Below are 14,647 nucleotides of genomic sequence, written 5' to 3' on the forward strand. Positions count from 1 at the left end.
TTAGGGTGGGGTAGTGTACAGGGTGGGGTAGTGTACAGGGTGGGGTATATATACAGTATAACCGGGTGTTTAGGGTGGGGTAGTGTACAGGGTGGGGTAGTGTACAGGGTGGGGTAGTGTACAGGATGGGGTATATATACAGTATTACTCGGGTGTTTAGGGTGGGGTAGTGTACAGGGTGGGGTAGTGTACAGGGTGGGGTAGTGTACAGGGTGGGGTAGTGTACAGGGTGGGGTAGTGTACAGGATGGGGTATATATACAGTATTACTCGGGTGTTTAGGGTGGGGTAGTGTACAGGGTGGGGTAGTGTACAGGGTGGGGTAGTGTACAGGGTGGGGTAGTGTACAGGATGGGGTATATATACAGTATTACTCGGGTGTTTAGGGTGGGGTAGTGTACAGGGTGGGGTAGTGTACAGGGTGGGGTATATATACAGTATAACCGGGTGTTTAGGGTGGGGTAGTGTACAGGGTGGGGTAGTGTACAGGGTGGGGTAGTGTACAGGGTGGGGTAGTGTACAGGGTGGGGTAGTGTTTAGGGTGGGGTAGTGTACAGGGTGGGGTAGTGTACAGGGTGGGGTAGTGTACAGGGTGGGGTAGTGTACAGGGTGGGGTAGTGTACAGGATGGGGTATATATACAGTATTACTCGGGTGTTTAGGGTGGGGTAGTGTACAGGGTGGGGTAGTGTACAGGGTGGGGTATATATACAGTATAACCGGGTGTTTAGGGTGGGGTAGTGTACAGGGTGGGGTAGTGTACAGGGTGGGGTAGTGTACAGGGTGGGGTAGTGTACAGGGTGGGGTAGTGTACAGGGTGGGGTAGTGTTTAGGGTGGGGTAGTGTACAGGGTGGGGTAGTGTACAGGGTGGGGTAGTGTACAGGGTGGGGTAGTGTACAGGGTGGGGTAGTGTACAGGATGGGGTATATATACAGGGTGGGGTAGTGTACAGGGTGGGGTAGTGTACAGGGTGGGGTAGTGTACAGGATGGGGTATATATACAGTATTACTCGGGTGTTTAGGGTGGGGTAGTGTACAGGGTGGGGTAGTGTACAGGGTGGGGTATATATACAGTATAACCGGGTGTTTAGGGTGGGGTATATATACAGTATTACTCGGGTGTTTAGGGTGGGTTATATATACTGTATTACACAATGTACACGAAAATACGGAATATTTCGGAGAAATATTGAGCAAACTCGCGAGTATTTTCGCCGCAGAATTGTTTTCTTAGACTTTCGTACTGAAGACATAAACAAATGATGGAGCTTTTCAGTCGGAAGCGAAATAACTGATTCGGTTGGCTGAATGCCAGGTATTCCTATGTGGAGTAATGGTATCGGTTAGTATTGGAGTATGTAGTAGATCTACGTTACTCGTAAATCGACGTAACAATCTAAATTAACCCAGAAATCAGATTAAAACGTAAGGAATGCCGGAACGTAGCGACGACGTAGACCAAAAAAAATAAAACTCTCGAACGAAATGATGGAATTCATTATCGCGTCAATAAAATGGATTTGTATTCAACTTTGGATCTATCTTGAATACGTTTTGATTTTATCGATTTTAATTTGAAGAATCAACCGCCCACGTCACGTGTCATCAATGTTTACATTTAATTCACATATGTTCAAATGTTTATTCAAGTTTTAATGATTTAATCGTCCCCTATATTAGATGTACTTCTACTCGTACCAGTTCTTCAACAGTAATTGCAGCATTGTTCAATATGTCGTGGGAGAATTTACAACAAATAAAGAATTCTGATCACATTTTTTTTTAGAGTTCGTAGAATTTCGCGTTATCAGATAAAAATTTGAGTATTTTTCAATACATCGTGTGAAATATCATTTTAGTAACATTTTTGAAATATCAAATCTTTTTAATATAGCTTTTCGTTTGGAGATGTAACAGTTTCTGTGACCAGTTTCACAAAGACACATCAAGATGGCGAAATTGCCGAGAATTGAGAGGTTGTCATTAGCAACTAATCGCTTTAGTGAAACCGATATGAAAACGTTGTTTATACAGGAAGAACAGGTGTAAATATAAAACTAGGATTAATCTTACCGTTAATACAGGGATTAGGTTGACACTCGTCGGCCTCCATTTCGCAGTCGACTCCGGTATAACCGGGTGCACATTCGCACAGATACGTCTCGAATCTATCGATACATGTCCCTCGATTCTTACAGGGAATTTCTGAGCAACTCGTGGCGTTAGATTCACAATTCCGACCGTGAAAACCTTCTTTACAAATACACTGAAATGTTCTGCCGATATCCTGTAATGTATTAAAACATATCATACGATAAATAAACTGTTTTATTTTGATTTTAACTTTTTTTTAATTAAACTAGGGCTTCTTCGGTATTTCATCCATATATATCCATTATAAATGTATGTCCACTTTTGTACTGTTTTTCCTGTGTTTTGATGTTAGTATTTTATTGCATGTCATTTCCTATGTAACTTGTATATTATATGGAGCAATAAAATTAAAGTTCAAGTTTCAAGTATCCCAAACATAAGTTCATCAATAACTTCATTTTAACAGTATTTTACAAGCCAACAAAAGTTCACCCAGTCCTGGAAGTGGTTGTATAACATGCAGTCATCACACCTGCCGGTATCGGATCGGGGTTTGATTTTGAAATCGGAAATCGAAGTGGAACATGAAATCCAGATTGTACTGCGATCTTCAGTGCTCATACACTCACTTATACATTAGTAATTGTAATTGATGTAGAACAAGAATCTTAGTTTATTGTGTAAAATAAATCGATTTCACGAAAATGAAACAGCTTGCTTCGATAGCATACACAAATACACCTCTCAAAAACCTCTCCTCTCTCTCTCTTCTCTCCCTGCCACACACCGCGTTCAAAAGGCTCTACTACAAAATAGTCACCGCCGTGACACCATGAAAAACCAGCTGATGCCACTACTGATAAGGTTATATGGTACATATAAGGAATTATTATGTGTAATACATCTGCAGAGAGGCACCGGCGATATACATTCATTATTGTTCAGCTCTGATGCAATGTATATCATCACAGATATATCTGAATGTCTTTAAGACAAATACACCGGTACTGTAGTCACTATATATAAAACATCGATATAGTGTAGATAGATGGAGAGGAGGGAGAAGAGAGAGGGTGAGAGGGAGAAGAGAGAGGGGGGGAGACGGAGAAGAGAGGGGGGGAGACGGAGAAGAGAGGGGAGAGGGAGTGAGAAAGTCTGGTGAGAATAGATCATTAATTATTGAGTTTTGTGTATTTGTCCTCGCAATAATGTCCGCCATTTATAATGATTTCCGGTCTGAAGGTAACAACAATTGAAGTCCCACAAATCAATCACTCATTCATTCATTCATTCATTCATTGATCGCGCAGCAGCAGACGATTACCTGACCCCGTTTACTGTATATTCTACCAGTTCCAACATATCCAGAAGAAATATCGTATATAAAAGATAATGTCATCTAAATTTCAGGATTGATTTATAGACTTCATTTGGTAGTTGATATCATCATCCAAAATATAACCATCAAATGAGTTTATACATTTGTACGCGATTGGTTGGCTCTAACCTGATAGGTATTCTAATATGTGACTGGGTCTCTCTCTATAGAAATCGTAAAAACCGTAAATATTCCACTAATTACACATTCACTCAAAGACTGACAAAATAACCCCAAAATCCAATATTCGTGCCGACAATGACGCACTGAAACCTGATTATAACAATCTATTTCATACAGCGAACTATCGGTTATAACGAACAGATTTTCCTGTAATCAGAAGTTCGTTGTAACGAGATTCCACCGCAATTAGAAATCCTGATGTACCGCTGTAATTTCATACCGAATACAATGAACTTCTGATCATAATGTGAACAGATTCTTCTGATTCCCTAAGATTCCTCACTTACCACACATGTTCCCTCGTTTAGACACGGACTCGAAGCGCAATCATCTTTATCTCGATCATTCTTTATTTCGCAAGTTGTACCAGAAAATCCCGGTCGACAAGAACAGGTAAAACTTCCTCGTCCTGTGTTCAGACATGTAGCACCGTTTTTACATGGTCGATTCCTGGTACAGTAATTCAAATCTGTTCACAAAATAGAAATAGAAAAAACACACAGTTTAATAGAATTATCAGAGCGACAGAACAGCTCCACAGTTGTGAGTTAGATTTGACTCCAGTTCCACCGATTGTAACATTTGACTTTGAATCAAAATAAATCTAAATCAGTAAATTCTAACTTTAAACTCAACTTTGCCTCGAACCCATGCAGCGTGTTCCCGTGATGCTAAATTTGAGATTACATTCATTTTCTCCTAATTTTAGACTAAAATTTAGAAAATTCATGAATGATTTTAGCTTTTAATTGAACCTCGATTTTGCATTTAAATCGTTTAAATTCGCATATAAATGTTCTGTCTTTATATTTTCTAGAATAGATTTAGCAAACGAATAGATAGTAATCGGAATGTCGTTGAACTTTCATTCAAGATACTGAAAACAATTACCACAACGAAATAAATATCATTTTTATTTTTATATAGAAAATAAAATAACAGAAACAGCAATAAACAATAAAAGCAGAATGATAGTATTTAGTTCTCACAATGTGTTTTGACTCAGGAGTAAAAGTTATATCATAGATAGATAGCTAACAAATGTTTATTGAACTCTTTCCCAGGCATCTCAACTTGTCTTATAGCGGCGTGTGTTAATCAGGTAATGATAATAATACTGTAGGGTTAGGTTGAAGGAGGAGGGTGGAATACCCCGGTACTGAAACTCCTCTCTCCTCTCTCTCCTCTCTCTCCTCTCTCTCCTCTCTCTCCTCTCTCTCCCTCTCTCTCTCTCTCAGCCGCCGAGTGAGCGTAGTATGTTAAACTAGATATGTGATTCTTATAGTAAAAGTTATGTTTTACAAATGCAGGTGTATAGAACATGGAATTCCTGAACTAGTGTGTTTAACACAGCTTCCCCCCGGTAACATCCCCCCTCCCCCCCCCCCTCTACTCCCCTCACCCGACGTGGTAGTTGTAAATACACCATGTACAACAGCGCAATTATAACCGGTAAAGTATTTTTTCAATGGAATTTAAATATGAGTTGATGCACAGGTTGGGGTTAGGACAAAATATGCATCAAATAGAAAACGTCTGAAATTCATATTCATATATTTCTGAGAGTCCGATATGTCGTGTCTTTTTAATTCAATAATCATATTTCAATTGTGTAAAAAATTCGTTTTCGTTTCAGATTTCTGAATAGTGTTTTTTGTGTCAATATTCAAACGATTCACGCGCTCCGCTATCGAGGTGCATGAAATCAAAGCTATGTTTAATCGGTTTTTTCCAAGTATCAAATATTCGGAACAGATCGGTAGAGATCGGACATTTCCGTGCTTTCTCGTAGATTATTCTATAAACTCCCTACAGACATCATCGTTAACGATATCTGAACATTTCTTATTAAATGCATAATTCAACCTGTGTCGACCATGGGAAATCGGGTAACCAGATATTCCCAGTTATGTCTGCGCTACATCGAGCTTTAAAACGCGATTAATTTTTAATCCAGGTGTCACACCGATATAACCGGTTGATATACAGTATACTACAAGTAAACACGGAAAATCGTAAAATAATCCCGGTTTAAAAGAAATCCAGACTAAAATCAAGAAACGTTTTCAGTAGATTATGATATTGTTAGATAAACAAGCGTAATAAATTCGGGTAGTAATTGTACAATAAACTAGTGTCTGGTGTAAAACTCGTCGAGTTGTTGTTTTGTTAGAGTTTAATTTGACCGTGGGAAAAACACAGTAGAAACAAATATAGAACGAGTTTATAAAAAATTCATACAATTTTCACGTGAATTATTTCTAATTTTCTCATTCGAGTCTGAATGACGATAATTTGTCTCCAATGAGTTTCCGAAAGAAATATTATCGTGTCGTTTTGACAATTTTGTAGTTGAGCTTTTTTCAAGTTTTACCGACTTCGGGCACAAAATATCGTGTCTACATATTCCAAACTGCGGCACTGAGTGATTTCATATGTATAGTGAATCCTGCATTCAATAGTTAATTCTTGCAAATATACGAACATGAAATAATCAAAAATATTTTCAAAAGTTTCTTACCTAAATCACACATAATTCCACCCCAGCCTTCATCGCATGTGCATTCCCAAGGTACTTTACAAGATCCGTGGTCGCAGCCAGGGTAGGGAAGACATTGGTTACAATTTTCACCATGCCATCCATGGCGACATCTGTTCAAAACAAACATACATAAAAATTCATAACGTTATGTGAAGAAAAATTTACGATGAGGAATTTTGTAACGACAGATGTTGGAAAACAACCAGACTTGAATACGAGAAACTGAGAATATTCAAGTCGTGATCCAGATATCAGGAACCCTTCTTAACCGTTCATAATATCTGTGTCCAAATCCGTTAAATGTGTCCAAGAACGTAAATAGAGGCGCCCTCTATGTTTGGCACCCTTCTTACCCTTTTTGAAATTGCCCGCTTCAGGCTGTTGGTACTATATGGTCAGGGGCCGGTTCCATAGACAGGAATTAGACTTAAAATCGGTCTAAGTTCTATAGCCAATCTAACAACTTAAAACCAGTCTTTAGGTTTAAGACCACTTTTGGTCTTAAGTCTCGACTATGGAACCGGTCCCAGGAGTCGACCCTGGATCAGCCGTCGACGTTGAAAAACACCGTTTTTTCTAGTTCAATTAAGCACATTGACTCCGTTCGTAGAACTTCACTTTTTATCGCTAATTGATCGATTATTTCACATTTGAAAATACCGTGAAATAAAAAACACATTTCGAGTTGATAATAGTCGAAATATCGTCGAGTTCCTGATAGCAGAATTCTCTTTTTATCATCGCATTGCTGTTATTAGATTATCTCAAATCTGAGCTTAAAAGTATTTTTATATCCAGGCAGCAATCGCAATATATATATGAAATATGAATGCGAAATACATCAGATGTTTTTGTATGGTTTGAGATATGAATTTTACTACGGAAGTATAATACATACACGCATACCACATCGTCTGCCGAGGGCTCCTGTTTCTATATATACTATCAAAATTTAGAAAATATTTTCTAAAGAATTTATAAAAACCTACAGACGTTTTCGAATGCCATCTACTTTTAGCATCATTTAACAGAACAAAGAAGGTATTTTCGATAAAGTAATGCTACGAAGTAAACCTGATAGTATAGGTTCAGGTAAACCTGATAGTATAGGTTCAGGTAAACCTAGGTTCAGATAAACCTGATAGTAAAGGTAAACCTGATAGAAAAGTAATATATCATATATATATAGGTCACCCTAGTCTCGGTCGGCAGGTGGTTGTGACTAGTCTTTTAGCGATCAAGATGAAATTCAAGGGTCGTTTCACCAGATGTAGACTTTAGTATATTAAAGACGCCCTTTGAAACATATGTAGATGACATCTGAACAACATTTTACAAACATTATCATAATAAACGGTTAGATTTTATTTTCTTTTTTTCCCAATAAGAATGTTATCAGAATGTACTTGATTTGTCTAACAACTGGAGCAAATAATTTGTCTCTTAACTGGAACAGTTCAACAATAATTGCATTAGTCGCTATAGTGACGATTATCGAGGTTTTTATCTTCTAAATGCATTGAACAATTCGTCAGAATATTTAGGAAATTAAATCTATCTTAAGTCTCTACTCTCATTCTAAAAGTCACCGCTAGATGAGATTCTGGACCTTTCAGCACAGTTGTGACTTAAAAGACTGAATTTACGATGTTGAATTAGCTAAAGAACTAAAGCTGGTCTCAAGACTCACAGCAATAACTACGCAACTACTGGTCTTCTAAAGATTTGGCGCCAATACAATCTAAGACATATCATACAGACTAAGATCTTATCTATTGAAAGTTTCATTGAGGAATATCCAAGCGCCAAAAGATACAACAAGACACCCCTATATCTCTATGTATAAAACTATCAAATAAAGTAAACTGTTTGTATAGAATTAAGAAAGGATTTAAACAAACTGTGAATGTCTTCACAAAGAATTTTATCCTCGATAAAATGTTTACAAAATATCACCGTAAAATAAAGTGTATTTATACAGAGCTAATATTGAATCTGGTTCACATTTTGTAAGGGTCTGCTGTTTGATCTCTGAAGGGTTAGTTGTTGCTAACTACGACTCTCCCTCTCTCTCCCCTCCCTCTCTCTCTCCCTCCCTCCCACTCCCTCTCCCCTCTCTCCCCTCTCCCTCTCTCTCTCATGCTCTTACCTGCATTCATTCGGTTGTTCACAGTATCCATTGCGAGGGTTACAACCAGGAAGACAAATCGCTACAAATAGAAAAACAATTACTTTTAGATATAAATCAACTTTATCGGTTTGATTATTTGAATGCATATCCTTAATTAATATCGATAATTAAATATAGCTGCAAAGCAGCGATAACGGGTTTTCTGCGGCACAAGGCATTTTCATTATCTGGGAAATTGTTTACTACACCACCTAGTTGTCAAGTAAAGTTTATGCACGTCCCCAAAAGTTCGAAGTCCTAAATAATGTTTTGTATTCCTATGGGAATTTGAAGTATCGATGAGATTTAGCTATCTCGAAGAGGGACCGAGCTTTTTGATATCTCGACGATAGTTTCGCTATCTCAGTGGGATTTTGATATCTCGAGAAGATTTTGATATATCAGCGAGCTTTTTTTTTTAAATTTTAATGAGATTTATATATCGAGCGCTGATAGTCGACGCGTTGGGATTATATAAAATAGGGATAAAAACGGATTATCAAGCACTAATCCGGTAAAGCAGATGTGATATTGTCGCAGCATCCATTATCGGAGACTGGTTTTATCGATTATTCAATCTCGTATAATGATAGTCTGGTCGTGTTATAGTATCGTAGTAACGTGGAGAGTGCCTTACACAACAGCAATAAATATAAACTGTCACTTGAACTTCTAAAAAAACACTGTTTACTTATTATCTGAATTTGCGATCTCGTTAGGTCTACCCCTTGTGGTTATTTGCTTATCTTCAAATCATCAGTATCAACGAAACGCGCGCTGAAAACACTTCAGAAAAATGGAGTCTCATTTCTTTATAATAAGACTTTAAAGCAATCTTTCAATATAGTATAAAATTGATTATAGAAATTGATGATTTAGCCCAGATGCCCCGATCTGTACAGGTCCTATTAACACCGATTTCACTGGCAAGTTCTACCTAAACTGACTGAGTTATAACAACTGTGACGTCCGTTCGAACAAGCTGAAACAGACATTTTATCCTCGTATTTTCTCGTTCCTTTGTTCCACACGAATATTCAACAAGGTCGTTATATTTTTAAATGCGGCTCGTATCGTAGTAACACAAGTGTTGCATACGTTCTGAGCGGATTTATCCAAACGGCCGTGAAATTAGACAAAAAATAAACCAAAACATTTTCGATTCGTGACGAACGTTAAACTGCGGCCGATTACTTAGTTAAATCTACGCCTTCTATTCAAATATTTCAATCAACCGTCGCTAAAAAAAACCAAACCACCATCTGACCAATATATCTAACCATACACTATCAAACCTCGGGGCTATATATAAAAAATCTGTCCACTAAATGAGTCATTGTGTATTGGTATTCATGTGTTTGATAGTAAAGTATATATGAAAGGATTCTGTTGACCGAGATGCATCGAGTCATTCTGCGAACTGAGGGACTGATTTCATATGTAAATATACGACACGCGACCAACCTCTCATCTTTCTTAATCTGTTGTGTCTGTTGCGGTCATTTATCGAGAAATTTGATTTTAATTCAAACTGGCGACGAGTCACTGACAACGAGTTTGAGGGGACAAAGACAATTTGTATCTGACTGGTTATACGGGATACTATGTACTTTAAGCCGTATCACGTTCAGGACCCAGGTTGTTAGGACCAGTCTAAACTCATTTTCATTCTATAACCGATCTAACAACTTTAGACCACTTCTGTACTAACTGATGAAATCCCGGGACTAGCTGCCCAAAAGTTGGTTAGAGTTAACCAGTGGATAGTTAACAACGTGACGATTAAAAGTCCATTATTTATATAGTATTAATCCACTGGTTATCTTTCACCAATTTTAGAGCAACTGCAGACTATGTTTTACCATTCAGAACAATTCCATAAATTCCGCAACCTAGCTGAATAATTAACTCTTACCTTTATCACAATACTGGCCTTGCCAACCGGGCAAACATATTCTCCTGCCCGATTTATCACATTTATAATATCCAAATTTATCTCTACGTGGGACGCATTTAGTTTCGCACGAATCCCCGTAATAATGTTCAGCACACACGACACGATAAGCGTACTCCAAACGGCTACCGTTCGTCTGCGACGGGTCGGTGTGGTTAAACATGCTCCACTGCTGTCCCACGGGCACCGACGTTTGGGTAGCCGACCTCAAAATCAACTGCCCTGATTTACCTGAAAATTGAAAGCAGAAAAAAATGTAATCCGAATTACGTGTGCGCGCCCGAGTTAGAAAATCATAATATTTTTCCTAAGGCTCTTAGAACAAAGAAAGGATGTTAATTTTTAACGAAGGGATCTACGTGATATTGACTTAACCAGGAATCTATAACCGAGACCCCCCTCCTCCCCTCCCCTCCCCTCCCCGCCCGCCCGCCTGAACAGTGATTTCTGTTGTTTTTGTTACGAGTTTTGTTATCATCGAACATTTGGAGACAATCTCGTATGTTGTACGGACACGTGCGAGGATCTAACCGACTTTTAACTCATGAACCACACACAAAAAGAGAACCGTCATGATTGAAGCTGAGTTGAGTTCACACAGGTAAAATACACTCGAAACAGCATCCCTGATTTTATATTGAAAGGTCCCTCGTGTCGGAAAGGACAACAAACAGGGCGCTTTCCCGTTACTGTCAAAAGGCGCTTCCATATTTGATTTACCCTAAAAATAAAGTGCCCTATGTCAATTTTAGTCTCAGATATCCATCCATCCCTCTCCCTCTCTCCTCTCCCTCTCTCCTCTCCCTCTCTCCTCTCTCTCTCTCCCTCTTCTCTCTCCCTCTCTCCTCTCTCTCCTCTTTCTCCTCTTTCTCTCCCCTCTACTCTTCAGGCTGCACTTTTACAGCGATATATTTTTTGTGGTTTTGAACGTATACAATTTTTGCATACACACGCACACACGCACTCAGTGAAGACTCTGACATGACGACTGCAGGCATGCGATATACGGCAGCAGTTTGGCCGAGTTTAGCACCTGGTTACGTCCTATTAAACCCGACAACCCGTCCAATATAGAACCAGTCTCTCAGACATAACAAAAACCACGCTCTCTTCACTATACATCGCATACCACACTATGAAAATAGTTTTAAACTTTTTTCAAGAATGTTCTCTTGCCGTAGTCAGAGAGAATGACTCAGGTATTAACAACCATCAACTAGATTTGAAGGTTCGTTGCTAATAGAGGCAATTACTAAGTATTTACTGGAGGCCTGGAACATATTTCCAGTTCTGTTCTCACGCAATTGATAACTTTACCAGATGGCTACCGGAGCTGCTCGGCGGGACACGACGTGTTGGTCACAACATCGCGGTCAAAATGACAAAATCTTTTTAAATCGAATTCTTGAATTCTTCGTAAAATTGAATGTTATCATTATTACAAATGGTGCTACGAAGCAACAGATGTTGCGGCCTCGATAAACACGGGGCGGGGATTCATCGAGTCCATCTTCATTCAAACTCGATATCAATAAACGCGCCATAAAAACCTGAATGAAATAAATACTTAACTTCCTTCGCGCCACAAGGCATCGAAATCTTCGCTTTTCAAATTCAAAATATAACTTAGCTTTTACTATGAAACAAGAAATCTTTCAATAGCGTTTTATAATTTCCGGAGCCCATCTGTGATTCATGGCACGTGATGGTCTATAGCCAGTAAAACCCGAGCTCTATATCGTCCATTTCGATGACACTGGGTCCTTCACTTAGTAAACATTGCAAACACAAACATATGAAAGACTTGAAAATACACACATTGTGACGACTTCGACTTTACTGATTATTCGAATTTTCGCAACTTTTTCAAAATCCACGAAAATTATACTCGTCTCCATTCTGCTAATTCTCATCTCGTCTAAAACACGAGTATTTTTAATCGCGTGATGGCTATAACTAGTTATCTAAGAGTGAAACAGCAGCAGCAGCAGCAGCAGCAGCAGCAGCAGCACACTCGCTGTCAATCAAACAATGTTAGGTATAACATAGCGCGTAAATACAACCAACAAACAAAAACAACTTCAACAACGTAATTATAAAAAATACATCGGTAACTTTTGTTTTCACGCTGAAATCACCTCACGACACAGTGACCCTGAACCCAGTTTTAAAATGACCCTGAACCCAGTTTTAAAGTGACCCTGAATCCAGTTTTAAAGGGACCCTGAACCCAGTTTTAAAGTGACCCTGAACCCAGTTTTAAAGTGACTCTGAACCCAGTTTTAAAGTGACCCTGAACCCAGTTTTAACATGACTCTGAACCCAGTTTTAAAGTGACCCTAAACCTAATTCCACAGTTCTGGACCCAGTTTCACAATTCTGGACCCAGCTCCACAGTTCTAGACCCAGTTCCACCTGGAATCAGTTCCACACTCAGTTCCACACTGGCCCCAGTTTAGTAACTGTGGAACTGGGTTCAGTAACTATGGAACTGGGTTCAGTAACTATGGAACTGGGTCCACCAGTAACTGTGGAACTGGGTTCAGTAACTATGGAACTGGGTTCAGTAACTATGGAACTGAGTCCAGTAACTGTGGCACTGGGTTCAGTAACTATGGAACTGGGTTCAGTAACTATGGAACTGAGTCCAGTAACTGTGGAACTGGGTCCAGTAACTGGTGAGCCTAGTGACAATCAGACTGATCTATGTACGGTTATGAACACTTACCATCTCGCGGACTGAGGCTATCGTTACTGCTGTGATACGCTTCAATTATTAACGTAAAAGTGCCCTGAAAATAAAAATCCATTTTAACGATCGATGATGTCACATAGTAACGGTTACCATTAGATACTGATTTGTAGAAATCGAACGAGAACATTGCGAGGAAAGAAACGATCGATAAATCTACGATAAGTAAATTTTCCTTCGTAACTGATAAGTTTTTTAAGGTAAGTCGTTGGTAATAAGGTAATTTTCTATGCTTATATGTCGTGTAATATGTTCAATATTTATTGATTGAATATTGAATTATGTTGTACAGTTTCCCGCAGCTGTTGTGAGAGAGAGAGATATATATATATATAGGTTTAAACCACACTACGCGACACGGCACTATAGCCCCTACCTCTCTACTACTACTGACACTGTCTCTCACTCTCACACACTCATCACTATACCGAGTAAAACTCGCGCCGAAATTCAACAACTTACCGGCCAGCTAAATTGGAAGGAGAACTTAATCGGGTTCTCGAAACCTGTCGTCAGATTATTGTTTGTATTTATTCCGAATGAATTTTCTCCTAGAACCGGAGTCGTGAAAGATCCGAAAGTACAGGGCGATTTTAGAGATATCTTCGCCTGGTATTGTTTCAAACACACGTAAAACATGGTCCGACAAGTTTGAGTACATTTTCTGTCTTTTTTTATTCCGCCGCAACAATGTCCTTCCGAATTAATCCCTTGTTCGTTAAAAAATGACGTTAAACGTAACTCAAACACTCCGTTACACGTTACCTACAATGTAATTAACGTAAACGTTACAAATAACACGTCGTTTTACAAATATTAACGCGTAAAATCTACGTTTATGACGTCAAAAATTGATGTCATTTCGTAAAAATGATGACATAATACAAACCTTATCTATTAAAGATGTAACTAGTAAGGTCCATATGATTGTCCTGCCAAATGCCGTTTTTCCCGGCATTTTGGACCGCATCTTTGGATGTTGCGTGTGACTCTTCCAATATCCACTAATGATGATATTGGCTTTCTTCCCAACAGCCTCGCTGTCGAGTCGTGGCACCCTTGATGTTAGACTCCGCCCTCTTTATGATTGGCAGCGATCTAAAATAAACGTTGCTATCGTAAAACGCTTACTACAATGAACTTGAATAACGCTTGCGTAAAACAACGTGACAGCGTCGTAACGTGGCGTTTACGCTGTACATTGTAACTTAACGTTTCGACGTTTATTAATTCGTACAACGTTTTAAAACGTTAGCGGTTTCAACTCGAATATAACGCGTTTCCGGTAAAAATCAGAGTTTTATTAAATAATATCCCGAACGAACGACGAGTGAAGGAGGAGCGCACACGGCACACGAGTATCGCACACGACTAACACAGGCACACTGAGACTGAGATGTCGTTAGTGCGCGTTCTGTGGTTTTATTGTAACGGAGACGTCGCGTTCATTCATTCAGCGAAACTCGCTCCTCTTTAGAATGTTATTTTCACGCAGGGCTAAAGGACGGAGGAGGTTAAAAACTAGTTTCGGGGTTTAGTTTGTTATACAGTCTCAGACCCTACTATAATAAAGCC

General features: G+C 39.0%; 1 protein-coding gene across 1 annotated transcript in view; it reads right to left on the minus strand.

Annotated features, from left to right (window-relative positions):
- Window positions 1-14,095, minus strand: part of LOC141905386 (uncharacterized) — a 28,072-nt gene extending 13,977 nt beyond the window's left edge. Inside the window, exons 1-8 of the mRNA XM_074794234.1 lie at window positions 13,962-14,095; window positions 13,535-13,837; window positions 13,049-13,112; window positions 10,282-10,551; window positions 8,346-8,406; window positions 6,176-6,306; window positions 3,942-4,123; window positions 2,073-2,286 (exon numbers count right to left, since the gene is read on the minus strand). Of these exons, the coding sequence (XP_074650335.1) occupies window positions 2,073-2,286; window positions 3,942-4,123; window positions 6,176-6,306; window positions 8,346-8,406; window positions 10,282-10,551; window positions 13,049-13,112; window positions 13,535-13,837; window positions 13,962-14,042 (1,306 nt within the window). The 5' untranslated portion in view covers window positions 14,043-14,095. The remainder of the gene's footprint in view (window positions 1-2,072; window positions 2,287-3,941; window positions 4,124-6,175; window positions 6,307-8,345; window positions 8,407-10,281; window positions 10,552-13,048; window positions 13,113-13,534; window positions 13,838-13,961) is intronic.
- Window positions 14,096-14,647: the final 552 nt, after the last annotated feature.

Source organism: Tubulanus polymorphus, chromosome 1 (genome assembly GCF_964204645.1).
Source record: "Tubulanus polymorphus chromosome 1, tnTubPoly1.2, whole genome shotgun sequence".
Classification (NCBI taxonomy): Eukaryota; Metazoa; Nemertea; class Palaeonemertea; order Tubulaniformes; family Tubulanidae; genus Tubulanus; species Tubulanus polymorphus.